Genomic DNA, 13,705 nt, shown 5'->3' with positions numbered 1-13,705 from the left:
ATTAGTTTTTTCCTTTTTTTTTATTCTGCATGGCCTACAGCGCCAAATGGAAGCATTTTGCTGTCACTCTGCAATGGCATATCGCGCGAACAGATACATTTGATTAAGTTACGTTTTATTTTTTTTTTTAAATTCCACACTTCTCCCTAACGTTAATAATCGTTTTTAATTCAGAGTAGACCGGTCGTCGGATGAATCAGTTCGATAAAAATCGCCGAACACTTGAAATTCCCTTCGTTTTTTTTTCTCGCGCTTATTTTGATATTATTTCATCCTCTTGCACGACTCACGTGGACAGTATAAAAAAGAAAAGAGGCTTGAAATATAACTGGCGATGAAAAAAACCGTCTCGTTCGACGATCGGTCGTTATTTTTTATTTATTTATTCTTTTTTTTTTCATCTGGCAGCGTTACGCGTTGTAGGTACGTTGTAAGATTCGTTAAGTCGATAGTCCTTGATACTTGGAGACCATTTCTTTTTTTTTTCTTTTTTGTATAACAGTAAACCATGTTAAGTCGTAGAACCATTATAGTACGTGTTCCTTTTTCTCTCTTCTTCATCGTTCACAGCAGGATACCCTTATTGCTTAAAAAATGGCACTGATATTACTGAAATATTAACGAGTATCGTTGCTGCATATACACATCATCGTCTCATCATCGAATAAAATACAATCTCGCCCCTAAAACGACTGGCTGGTTCTATAGAGTCTCGTAAACCTAAAACCTAAAATATCCGCTTATACCCCGCCGGAGTAAGTGAATCATTCTCCTCTATCCTCTCCTCTCTTTTCTCCCTCTCTCTCCCCTCACTCTCTTTCTTTCTACAGTTTGAATTCGTTACGAAAGGCAACGCGTGATTTGTAATCCCATACACTCCCTAGAAAACTGTAAAAAAAAAAAAAAAAAAAAAAAAAAAAAAAAAAAAAAAAAAAAAAAAAAAAAAAAAAAAAAAAAAGAAGAAAAAAGAAGAAAAATAAAATAATAATAATAAAAGTAAGAAACAAAAAGAAACCCGAGGGGCGAGAGTTTTCACATTCCACTCTTGTTCCCCTCGTATTTCTCTTCCCTTAAATACGTTAATACACCGCGGATAAATAGCGACGAATGAGTATACATATCATATAATATTACAAAGTAAGTAGAAGTGGGCGCGACTTTTGGCGTGAGTTCTCGCGAAACGATCTTTCGTCTTCTCTCGTTACGTGATACCGATATCTGTTGATCGAATACTGGGACGAACGAAAGCCTTGTGTATTTTTTTTTTGTTTTTTGTTCTTTTTTCTCTTTTTTTCCTTTTTTTTACTTAAGATTGTTGTATACGTTCAGAGGTCCACAGTTGTCGACTTTAACGGCAAACTGAGGTTTCTTCTGATGGTTGTTCGTTTGGTTTTGCGCGTGTGTTGGGGAGTCTCCGAGCATCGCTAGCATATATTTGCGCGTCGGTGAATGGACCGTATTTTGTTAGGGGGGTACGTATGGGGGCGGTTTCCTGTACGTTGGAGTGGGTTTAGGGCGGTTCTGACGATTGGTATCGCGATTCGTTGCGAACGGAGGCGGTGGTTGGTACGGCTCTTCGGAGTTTTCCTTTGGCAGCATTGGTACGTCCGCGCCATCTTCAGCTTTTTGATACTCCGGAGGTGGTAGTGGTGGTTTTTCTTCCTTCAGAATAACCGGAGACTTATTGCCTGAAACAATATGAAACATTGTTCGTAGCGATTGAAAATGACAGAGCTACCATCGATTTAATGGATCAAGATTACATCGGTGCTCTGTTATTTAAATTTCAGTTACAGAATTAACACATCCTCTCTATCACCAAACAGGATTAGCTATATCTGATTTAATACTACAGAGGGTGCATAAAATTACCTGGATCAGGCTTCTCGTCTAGCTCGTCCTGGAATATGACCGGTATTCCCTTGCTACGGAAACTCTGTCTCTCGTCGTCCTGATCGCTGACGCTCATCTTGCCGCTGCGTTTTCGTCTGTGCAATACGCAGGCAACGATACCCGTCAGGATGATCATCACGATGACAATTACTGCCGGCAGGACGAACGTGAGGAGATAGTCATCGTGGAACGCCCCAACCGCAGTGGAATCGTCCACCGGTGGAGCGTGATTATCAGGCGAGTGAACGTTTGTTAATTCGCCAACGCAGATACCCATGGGTATCACTGTGATCTGTTTCACGGGGAATTTCGGGCCCATAATCTCTAGGACCTCATCCGTAACTGATCGGCGATCGTTGTCGCTCTTTACGAGCACAGATCGCAATCTGGCAACTTCGTCGTTAGCGCAATACAAGGTAGGGAGGGTTCTGTTGTGCCACGTGATCACTGTGCTACCATTTGATATATTGTACAACGAAATAGCGTTCGTGTCTTTGTCCTGATATAAATCACGGAGTTTTTCGATGAAGTTACGCTTCTGGAGGGCAGAGTGAGCAAATGATTCGTAAGGGATATCTAAGGTCATGGAGAATTCCACTGTGTTGACCATGAAGGGAGCAGGGTGAACCACAACGACTAGGCCATCTGTAGCACTTGCACCTGTGACGAGTTTAAAAGAATTGTGTAGACAAAATTGTGACGCTTAGCTAGGAAGGTAGGTTACGCTTAGATTGTTAGGTTACCTTCTTTGTCTGTGACAACTAATTGGTACTCTTTACGTCCTACGTCTCTATGCATTGGCACTCCATAAAATTCTTGGTTCTTGCTGTCAAACTGCAGCCATTCCTGTGGTGGGATAGGCTTACGTTCGGTGGTCAGCAGAGACATTTGCATGTTTCTTGCGGAACCATCTTCTACATCGTAGAAAGTATCCTAAAATAATTACATACATTGATAATCATATGTATTTTTTTATCATACACCTCCTTGTTAATAATACAACGTACTTCTGGAACTTTAAATACAAGTAACTGGCCGACACTAGCATTCACGAGGTCCACTTGGTTCCTCGGTAATGGCGGGTAGTTTGATTTAGGCTCCTGTGTAGAAACTTTTGGTAACTCTGGATGAGTCATGTCCTCACACTGTCCAATACCCTGATAGACCACTCGTTTTACTCTCATTTCGGGTTGGAGAACTTCTCTCAGCGCAGAACTAGGATCGCCACTTCTATCCATCAAGACCTGTCAGCACAAAAAGTGAATTAGACCGTTTAAAATATATTTAAAATAATAACAATACGTTCAATTAATATTTACATGCAACAAATCGTTGATGTATTCCTTGGGACACTCGCTGCTCCTAGGTAAACTATCATTGGTCCAAGTGAAAATCGCCTGATCGCGATCAATATCGACCGTTCGAACAGTGATATGCCTGGTGTCGCTATCTCCGTACAATTCGGATAAGCTTCGAATTACCTATAAAATAGCACAAGTTAAACATACTAACCTAACCTAACATCATAACAAAAATGTACCTTTAGCTGCCAGTCTACGTCCGTAGGAAACTCGGTACGTTTATCGAGCCTCAAATAAATACTGAATTCATGATTAACACTGCGACTAAGCTTATGCTGTTGTACATGAATATCCAATCTATCTGTCACATTCAGTCCCTCGCTATCTGCAGCTACCAATTCGTAGTTCCAGGTAGAAATATCATTCTCCAATGGCCTGTATAACAAAATAACCAATGTTGAACTCCAAATATATTCCTATACAGACTGTTTCGATCAACATCTAAGACTGACGCTTACAGTCCATAAACTTCCTGAGTCTTCTGATTAAACTGAAGCCAATGGGAAGTTTTCAAAGGTGCACCCTGCAGGTACAAACTCAATCTCAGATTCCTGGTATCTCCATCCTCGAAATCACTGAACGTATTACTAGGTATGATGTAGCTCAACGGTTTTCCAGCTGTGACAGGTATCTTCTTCAGTCTTCTGTCTTGTTTAGGCGGGAAGTTGGAAATCCCGGTCTCCACGGTAACTCTGGGCAGTTCAGTGGTAGTGCTGATCGTTGTCGGTGTGGTAGTGGTCGTGGTAGAGGTTGCGTTAATGGTTGTCGGAGCCATGGTGGTGGTAGTGGTAGTGGTAGTTGTGGTAGTAGGTATTATTCTCATTTGTGTGGTCGTTGTGGGTGGTGTGATGGTATTCATGACGAGTGTGGTGATTGTAGACGTATTCGTGGCGTTTGCAGGTACAGTGATCGGTAAGAGTGTAGTGGATTGTTTCGTCGAGGACACCGACGACTGTTCCACTGGCTGAAGTTGAAAAAGAATAACGTTTCAATAACGCGAATCATTCTTAACCGTAGTGTCTCAATGAGAAGAAGGATAATCTCGTGATCAGAAAGAGGAACCGTTGTCAGAGAATCGTGCAAATTATCTCGTTGAATATAAATTTCACGGAGCAGCAGCACAAGAGATGGAGAGGAGGAAACGTTTGTTTTGGCCGGTTTCTCACGCACAATGCACACCGTACTCTCCTCCTCCTTCTCGCTTTGCTTTACGGCTCGTATGAATTACAACCCTACTCCAAAGTTCCAAGCCTGTGCATGACGCCGTATTAAATTACGCCGCTAAGCTGCGCTTAACTTTCCCGCCAGCCAGCCAGCGTCCACACGCGGGCTTCGGTGACTAACACACCGAGTAAGATACTCGGCACGATTCTCTCGCAACGTTTCACAAGAAAGGTGTGCGGCGAGGGGGTAGGAAGATGGCATTATAGGTGGGCCTCTGACCTATCACTGGTTTTGGCGTACTAAAGCGACAGATTAACGTGAATCGACTCTATGCGGTAGGCATGAAATTATCGTACAAAACGAAGAAGCTCGAAGCAACGAAGCATTTACCTCTTCCGTGGTGACATTAATGGTACCACCGGTCACATCCGTTTCCGTCCTTTCGATAATAACGGTGGTAGGTGTGGTTCCATTGGTGGTAGTAGTGGTCGTGCTAGAATGAGGAACTATTACCGAAGGAGGGATCGTGGTGAGTTCTGGTATAGTGGATGAGACGTTTAGAGATTCGTTCTCCGTGTATCTTGTATTCTTCGTCGTTTCTTCCGTGGTCCCCGGCTTCTCTGCTGGTATTTCAGTCGTTGCTGGAATGGTTGTCGGTATGATGCTTGCCGTTGTTGTATCTGCTATTGTTGTTGGCGTTGTTGTGCTTGTTGTGGTACTAGTGGCCGTAGTTGACGGTGACGGTTGTTGAGTGGTGGTTGATGTTGTTGTTGATGGTGATGATAACGTAGTAGTTGATGTAGTCGTCGTGGTGGTGATGGAGGTGGTTGTTGGAGTTGTTGATGGTGGTGGTGGTGATGTAAGTTCAGTGGTTGTTGTCTGCGAAATCGTTAGTAGATGCGATTGTACGGCACGAAAAACTTTGTTAGTTACATTAATGAAGGGAGCGAAGAAGATGTACGAAACGAAGTATGTAAAAAAAAGAGAGACATATATAATAATACATCAGATTATTCTCTCTCTCTCTTTCTCTATCGGGTTTTCGTTTATCGTTCACGACAGAGGTTATACATCTTGCAATAAACGATTGTGCTTGTCTATACATCGATCGATAACCGTCTAAAACGGTGTACAAAGAAATATGGCATAAAGTCGGCATTGAACACGCAGATACCCACAGCTAGACTAAAGTATTTTAAGCGCAACGACTCCCTTAAGCGATTGGCATGGCGAATGAAGGACAGAGACATAAGAATTTTCAACGAAAGCCGGTTATATATATAGCGTATAATATTTTTCTCTTGCTTTTCCTTTCTTTTCTTATCTTTTCCTTTCTTTCAGAAAAGAGCTCGATTTTATCATCGATACTTACGATGGTCGTGGCATCTGTACTGGTTTTATTCGTTCCACTCTCCAATACGTTCGCTTGATTCACATCTGGAATAACGCTGCCGCTCTCCTCGGTCTAAGGAAAATGTAAATCGTGTTAAAAATTTTCTACACAAACTAAACATCTATTGTTACAGGAATATTTAACGAACAACATACGTTCCAATCGATCTGTCCTTCGCCGTGATGATGCCTGTGAGGATGTTGTTCCACTCCCGCGTTCCCTCTAGCAGAGTTCGTTTCCGGTATAATAGTTGGCTGGGCTGTCGAGTCATCGCCATCCTCGCCGTATTCCTCTCCATCCTCGTACTCGTCGTCGTACTCATCGTAACCACCGTAATCGTCCGGGTTACCATAGTCTCCGGAACCGACCTCTCTTCTATTCCGGACTAACAAGCTCGACTCCGTCGTCACGCGCCATAGAAGAACCGGAAGCTGCATCACTTCCGCCAGAGTGCCGTCCTTAGCTTGCTCTCGCAGGTGTTTCACCAAATCAGTCTGGTGTCGCCATAAGTGACCGTCGCAGCCGACCTTTTTTTCCCATCATAATCCAACGTTTAATCCAAAATTCACGTTTTTTCTTTTAAATTGGAATTACTTGGAATTTTACGGGAAGGAGAATCGGCGAGAGAAAATTTTACCTGCCACTGAATCGCCGTCAGATGTTTCTTATCCTTACGATGTTTCACGTTTCCTGGCCCGCTGAGCAACACGGAGGAATCGGCGTTCAGGTTCTCCTTGGCGCTTTGCGGGTGTATCGAGAACGCGCTCTGAAATTCAAACAAGCTGGAATGAATCGCGCAACCCTATCTCTGGCAGAGGAAAACTGAGGAGGAGAGGATGTGTATTGCAAAGGGGGAAACGCTGGTGGATACAGAAAATGCCTGTTCTCCTCGATTTCAATTACGCCGGAGACCGGTCTAATCACGGGGAAAATAGATTTTCAAGTGGCAGTAAAGGGGAAGGTGGGGTGAAAAAAGTTCAGCGCGAGGTAATTAAATCATCGTGAATGGGCGGCAGATTAAATTTACGTAACCGTATCGATTATTCCCTACGAAATGAATTCCTTTCGACGATGCAATTTCCCCTGCTTCGTCTCGTTTCGAGATTCCCCCGCGATATTTCCGAGATATTCCTCCCCTTGGTAACTGCGACCTAAAAAGTCGATCCTCGCGGCCGACGCTTTTTTCTCTTCTCCGGAACACGTTCCACTGTGCGTGGAAATTTATCGAGATAAAAGAGAAACGTCGGGAAATTTCCCCGCGAAAATGCGCACATAGTAGTAAAAACTGTGAAAATTCAGGTAACACGAGGATATAATTAAATCTCCACAATTCTTCCCTATTTTCTCGGGGAAATACACTTTGCATTCTTCATACTCCGTGCAAGCCCGTGTTTCTCAACGCGCCGCCATAAAAACTGCAAACTTCATTCGTCCAAGCAGTATCAGGCAATAGGTAGAAGAAAAAATTGGACAGTGTCACCGTTGAAATATACTATGGACAGCGTGCAGCGAGGAAAATAAGGAAGATGAGATTCTGACTCGTCTAAACTATCGCCACAACGAAAAAGAAGAAGAAGAATCGTGTGTATAAAGAGTAACGCGCGGTGTTTTCTTCTTCGCGACGATTAAATTAATTAAGAATTCCGCCGGTGCAAAAGAAAAATAAAAAAGAGAAGGGAAGAAAAACGCGACGCCCTCAAAGGCGTCCAATTTATGCTCGCCGGAAGCTGAGGAGCCAGGGATACTTTAAAACTTGAACATTTTCTGTATTATGTCGAGACCGCGATGCATCTTCTATTCCACGCCGGCGGCCACCCTAACGTCGTAAAGTTTCCGCTCATAAAGAAGCCCACAGCAAACTTTATCAAATATTCTTCGCGGAGATGGCGTTATACTCCCGCACGCGGAAAATTGGGACACCTCCGGGTCCCGAGCCGGGCGATTCTTCCACATTTCCTCCAATTAAATTCTCCCCGCGGTTTTTGCCAAGTTGTTGACCAAACCGCCGGGAAATTAAGGATTCGCGATACGAAAACAATTGATATTGCGTGTAAAAAGAGCCCCGGGTTTCGAGTTTTACGGTGATTTTTTTATGGCTATGGTGGTAGTTTCCGGGATCGGTTGTAAAAAGTTCTACCGTGCTGTCTAGCTTTGGTTTTTGCAAATTTCATGGACTGTGTGCTTTAGCGCGCGTAGCGATCGTAAGTTTGCTCTTCTTTGGTTAATTTATGGGTCAAGGAACGAACTGTTAAGTATTTATTATCGCTTTTATCTGCGGTTGGAGTTCGCTAACGAAGAAAATTCGTTGGAAAATTCATGGGGTAATTGGGAAAGTTTTGTAATAGTTTATAATCAATATACGGTGAGAGTGGATTTAGTAGATCGGTATCTCAGTGAGAGTACAGTCGGTGGAAGAAATATAGCGAGGTCTTACGTTGAAGCTCCGCCCATTGATACAGCGACACCTAGGGTGGGCGTTTTAACTTTTTCTATTGGGTTTGAATCGAAGCTAAGGTGTATTTCACTTTGGTTTCAAGCCCTTAATTTCTCAGCTTCCTTTTTTTTTTGTCAATTTAAACGACGTGCTCGAATATGTATATTTCTTCCATCGACTATACCTTGAGGCCTAGCCAATTTTACGACTTTACTATATTTCTTCCATCGACTACAGTTTGACAATTTTACGATCTTACATTTCTTCCACCGACTGTACATTGATACCTGGCCAATTTTACAATCTCACTAGATTTTTTCCACTGGTAATACTTTGGCGAAGTTACCATCTTATTATATTTCTTTCATTGACTATACTTTGACGATTTTACCATCTTATTATGTTTCTTGCACCGACTATACTTTCACGATTTAACCACCCTATTACATTTCTTCCAGCGACTATACCTCAAATTTTCTGCACTCCTCCATCTACCATCCTCGACACAACGATCTACTTAAAATAAAAAATCGTGCAATTGATACAGTACCACGTGAAGTCCCAGAAATGAAGCCAGGTTCTCAATGGCGTTGACCCTTGTGCAAGGCATGAGGTTGTCGAACCTCGTGCTCAGCAGTATCGTCAGCAGCGTTTGTTCTTCCCCTTTGCTGCAGTGTGTCTAAAATCAGAGACGTCCTATTTCAGTTGGCTGGCCAGTAGCGAGGATCGCGAGTCGAACGGTGTCAGTGTGTGAAACGCGAGGAATTAAGGCCGATCCCGACGATCGTACGAACAACACCGCAGGACTGGTGACGCACGACACGCGGTCCACCATCAATTGGCATCAATCAACAGCGTCTACCAGACTAATTTCTCAGACGAGATTTAAACGCGGCATACCGATGCAATCGCGAGGCACGCGGCTACGCCTTCTTCTCCCACGATACACGCGGGCCAGATAAATCGTCTTGTTCCTTAATCGATCTTCCTCATACTTATCCTCCTTTGCTTTCGTTTGGTAAATTCTTCATCATTTTCTTCGTAATTTTAAGCTTCTACGTGTTATACTTGTAATTCTGTGGTAGGGTAGAAAGGATAGAGTGTGCAAATTTTTATATGCAATTCTTTAAAAGGTTGAACAATTTTCTTCTTTAATTTTAGGGTAGAAAGGATAGAGTGTGCCAATTTTTATATGCAATTTTTTCCAGGGTCGAACAATTTTCTTTTTAAATTTTTTATGATAGAAAAGGTAGAGTGTGCAAATTTTTATATGCAATTTTTTGCAGGGTTAAACGATTTCTTCTTTTTTTTCTTTTAGGATAGAGAAGGTAGAGTTTGGAAATTTTTACGTGCAACTTTTTGAAGGGTTGAAGGATCCTCTCTTCTTAATTTTATAGCAGAGAAAGAAATTAGTGTACAAGTATATATCTCACAGAAATGAAGAAAGATTCAAAAAGTAGGGGGAATTTTATCCTATTTTTAGTTAATTCATAATAAATAGTTACGCAACAATTGTTTCGTAACAAATAATAAATCAGATAAGAAAGATTGAAAAATTACCATTAATCTCTGCAACGAGCAAAGATTTTCACCGCGTCGACGAGCGATAAAAATTTCTCCCAAAGTTCGCAAAATCCAAATGGCATTGAACGGTGGTTGATGAAATTCCCCCGGTTTGTTATCACCGCGCGCGCGGCGAAATCGCGCGCGTCCACGGGTAAAATCGAGTTTGGACGTTTAATTAATCGGAGTTAAACGGCTCAAAAATGGTGCCGGTTCCGTTCGATCGTCGGACGTGACCGATTTCATTCGAGCTGGCGCAAGATAAACGAGATAATTTGGTCGGGCGATTTAACGAGAGCGCGCGCGGCATTCGGGGCCAATTAATTATCGAGCTTCCGAAAATCGCCGGGATCCGATTAAAATGATCGACGCGGCGTGTCGCAAAAGTCAAACCCCGGTATGCTTGTTGCCCGATCAAGCGACGAAACCGATTAACGGGGCTAATTGATTTGCCGCTTCATTAACAGCTTCGGTTGGCCTGGCCGAGTTTAGCGACTCGGATGAACGTGACTCAATGATCAGTCATCGTGATCGATGATTCCTCTGTTCACTCCGCCAATGTGTTTTGTTAATTTTTTCCCAGCTGCGATTTCGCGTTAGACGACGAATCTCAATATTTCTATGCGCTTTTCAAACAAGTGCTTCCTATGAAATTTTAATTACGCTAATAAATTCCAATTTAAAAAATACCTCTTATAGTGAAGAATATTTTTTTTATATCTTAGTACGATGTCTATTTTTTTACTTCCTTTTTCTTTTATCTCTATTGTCTATTTTTCATTTTCCTTCTTTTCTATCTCGACGCAATGTCTATTTTCATTTTTATTCTCAAGTGTATTAAAATTAAGTTCCTTGCTTTCTTCGTCCCTTTTAAACGCGTTCATTTAACCCTTTGACTGAGATCAGAATCTAAATTTAAAAATCCCCGAAATTAATAATTTCTGGCAAAAGTACTCCAACCTTCTCTTGTAAAGAATTAAAAACTGCATCGATTCGTGCATTAAAAACTAGGGTAATCTATTAAAAAAAAAAACAGACGGAATTGTATTTTACAGCTGTAAAAGTTGGAGATTTCAAACCGTATCGACGATAGAACTCGTCAAACTTCTGAACAACACCTTGTACAGTACCAATTTAAATCCCAAACAAGTTCCTTGAACAGTGACTATCAGTGCTGCATCATTTCACGTTCGAGTAAGCAGCAGTCAAAGGGTTATCAATGCGGCCCTTTAAAAAGGATTTTCGTGGCAAAGGAAGTGTATTCACGGGAATCAATGAAAGAAGCAGGGAACTTCAGTCGACAGGTTACAAATCCTGCGATTAATCCTCGCGGAGGCAAGCCAAGGGAGTACCTGTTGTCCGTCCAGGATCCGCTTGAATCGTTGCCAACGAAACGGCTTCCGTCGTTAACGATAAGCCTGGCAACGATGCTCGAAGAGAGCTTCTGGCCAGACGAAAGCAAGCAAGCACCTTACCTTTCCGTCCTTGTGCTTCAATTCCTCGTGCTTCTCCGGGACCACTTGGACAACGAAAAGGTCCTTCGCTGTGTCGTCGTGCTTTCCCATCACTTTCACGCTCAAAAGATGGCTACCGATGTCCTTCTTCGTTGGGATGCCCAATAGGGTCGACTCTGAGTCCTTCCAGTAGAGCCATCGCAGAAGCTTATTCCGGTTTGGATCGAACAGCTGTAATTTTAATTGTACGTTTCTGTAGGATGTTTTAGGTGAGAATAGTGAAGGTGAAATTAGCAGTTTTTCAAGATTGCGAATTTCAACATGGATGAACAGACAGCGTGACCCACTGGTGGGTCATTTCATTATGGATGACAAAAAGGATCGAATATACGGTGTGACCCATCGGTGGGTCATTTCATCGTGTATGACAAAAGAGATCGAATAGACGGTGTGACCCATCGGTGGGTCATTCCATCATGGATGACGAAAGAGACTGAATAGACGGTGTGACCCATCGGTGGGTTATTTCAGCATGGATGAACAGACAGCGTGACCCACTGGTGGGTCATTTCATTATGGATGACAAAAGAGATCGAATAGACGGTGTCACCCATCGGTGGGTCATTTCATCATGGATGACAAAAGAGATCGAATAGACGGTGTGACCCATCGGTGGGTCATTTCAACATAGATGACTGAAAAGATTCTATGTGACCATCGGTGGGTCATTCCATCATGGATGACGAAAGAGACTGAATAGACGGTGTGACCCATCGGTGGGTCATTTCAACATAGATGACTGAAAAGATTCAATGTGACCATCGGTGGGTCATTTCATCATGGATGACAAAAGAGATCGAATAGACGGTGTCACCCATCGGTGGGTCATTTCATCATGGATGACAAAAAGGATCGAATAGACGGTGTGACCCACTGGTGGGTCATCGAATGCCGACTATTTGCATACATGACCCACCGGTGAATCGTCATATTACTTTACAATATTTTATGAAAAACGAATTTTTTGTTTGGAAAATTTGCTAATGGGTCATTTTTACATTTTTAATTGTAGTGTCAACTAACCCTTTTAACCCTGTAAATCCTGTTAACCACAGAAAATTTGTAGCTACAGCATGAAAATTTCATTTACAATAAAAATGCAATATCTCGGAAAATATGGCGACAAGAAATTTTTCAATAAAACCTTCTATCCTCCAGTTCCTCCCGTGGTATTTCTAACAATACACTAGCATCTGACGCTGGAAGCAACAGGATTAACCATAAGAAGCACAACGGAGGATCAAAAAGTGTCTACAAAGTATCAAGCTTTAATCTTCTTCGTAAAATAACTTGCGTAGGCTGACAATAATCTCCTTTTGTCTCAGAAAACCATTGTATTTAACGATTGCAATCAAACGAATTACATACCGTGTTTATTTTTTAGTAAAATTAAATTAAACTGAAAAATTTGATACTTTAGATTCGTAAAACCAAAAGATTGACAAAGTTACAAGACGATTTTTCGAGCGATCTTCATTTTCTCTGTGGGAGGAAATTAAATCTGATCCTTGGATATCCCTTAGAATCTCGAATATTTATTTTAGCTTCTCTAAGCCTAGTCCTTGGTTTGAGATTTCGCAGTTTAGAGCCTCGTTCAGTCAACAATTGCTTGCTTCAAGGTAATTTCAATGAACGTTCAGACACTCCCGAGCGAAATGTGCGGTTTATCTCCTGGTTTTCGTGCTAAAACCGATCTGTGTATTACTTTTGCAAACTCTAGAACGTCGAATGGTCGAACAGAATTGCGTAACTCGTGCAGATTGCAGGAATCTTCCGAACGATAGGTATTTAAACGTTTAATTTAACAGCGAAAAGTTTGCAAATTTTGGGACACGAGATTTTTAAAAAGTTCAATTTTTTTTTTTTTTAATTATTCACAGATTTATGCGCGTTACTGCAAACGACGTCCAAGACAATCTAGATCTTGCAAATGTGAGTTTTTCCTTCGGAGTTCGTCGACGACTAAAGCTGCGAGTGTTTCGTTTTTTTTCGAACCGCGGCGGCTATTTCCATCGGTCGAGGACGCAGCACTTGGTTTTTTATCGCGAAAATAAAACGCCTATCGACGACGTACTGAGTAAAAAGAGGCTAACTGCAGGCGGCGCCGATTACACGCGGATTATCGAGCTTCGTTCGCTGGAATAACTGACGAGAAAAGGGGAAATTTGAAATCTGTTGCTTCTGCATCTAGAATTGGGAATTTTTCATTGCTGCGAGCCTTTTCAAGCTTCTGGAAGTTTGTGGAATTGATTAAAAGTTTGTAGGTGGAAAAAAACTGTGGGGAGAATTTTTAGAATTTTCTGCAGGACGCTCGTGGAATTTGTTTTTTTTTTGGCATTAGCGATCCTTCGTGAAAGGAAAAGAGGTTTGTTATTCCAAGGAA

The 13,705-nt window shown here is 42.0% G+C and overlaps 1 protein-coding gene across 5 annotated transcripts in view; it reads right to left on the bottom strand.

The window, feature by feature from the left end:
• Positions 1-1,257: 1,257 nt before the first annotated feature.
• Positions 1,258-13,705, bottom strand: part of LOC108573011 (dystroglycan-like) — a 189,184-nt gene continuing 176,736 nt past the window's right edge. For 4 of the 5 annotated variants that reach the window (XM_017935365.1, XM_017935364.1, XM_017935366.1 and 1 more), the window contains exons 3-15: positions 11,284-11,493; positions 8,796-8,924; positions 6,449-6,577; positions 5,967-6,338; positions 5,791-5,883; positions 4,809-5,297; positions 3,713-4,218; positions 3,434-3,629; positions 3,213-3,374; positions 2,901-3,137; positions 2,637-2,826; positions 1,873-2,553; positions 1,258-1,688 (exon numbers count right to left, since the gene is read on the bottom strand). In XM_017935365.1, coding sequence (XP_017790854.1) covers positions 1,465-1,688; positions 1,873-2,553; positions 2,637-2,826; positions 2,901-3,137; positions 3,213-3,374; positions 3,434-3,629; positions 3,713-4,218; positions 4,809-5,297; positions 5,791-5,883; positions 5,967-6,338; positions 6,449-6,577; positions 8,796-8,924; positions 11,284-11,493 — 3,618 coding nt within the window. In that variant the 3' untranslated portion in view covers positions 1,258-1,464. The remainder of the gene's footprint in view (positions 1,689-1,872; positions 2,554-2,636; positions 2,827-2,900; positions 3,138-3,212; positions 3,375-3,433; positions 3,630-3,712; positions 4,219-4,808; positions 5,298-5,790; positions 5,884-5,966; positions 6,339-6,448; positions 6,578-8,795; positions 8,925-11,283; positions 11,494-13,705) is intronic. The other variant, XM_017935368.1, reaches the window with a different exon arrangement.

The sequence above is a fragment of the Habropoda laboriosa genome, unplaced genomic scaffold, assembly GCF_001263275.1.
Source record: "Habropoda laboriosa isolate 0110345459 unplaced genomic scaffold, ASM126327v1 scaffold102, whole genome shotgun sequence".
NCBI classification, from domain to species: domain Eukaryota; kingdom Metazoa; phylum Arthropoda; class Insecta; order Hymenoptera; family Apidae; genus Habropoda; species Habropoda laboriosa.
Note: the sequence above shows the minus strand (reverse complement) of the source record. Positions and strands in the feature narration are given on the sequence as shown.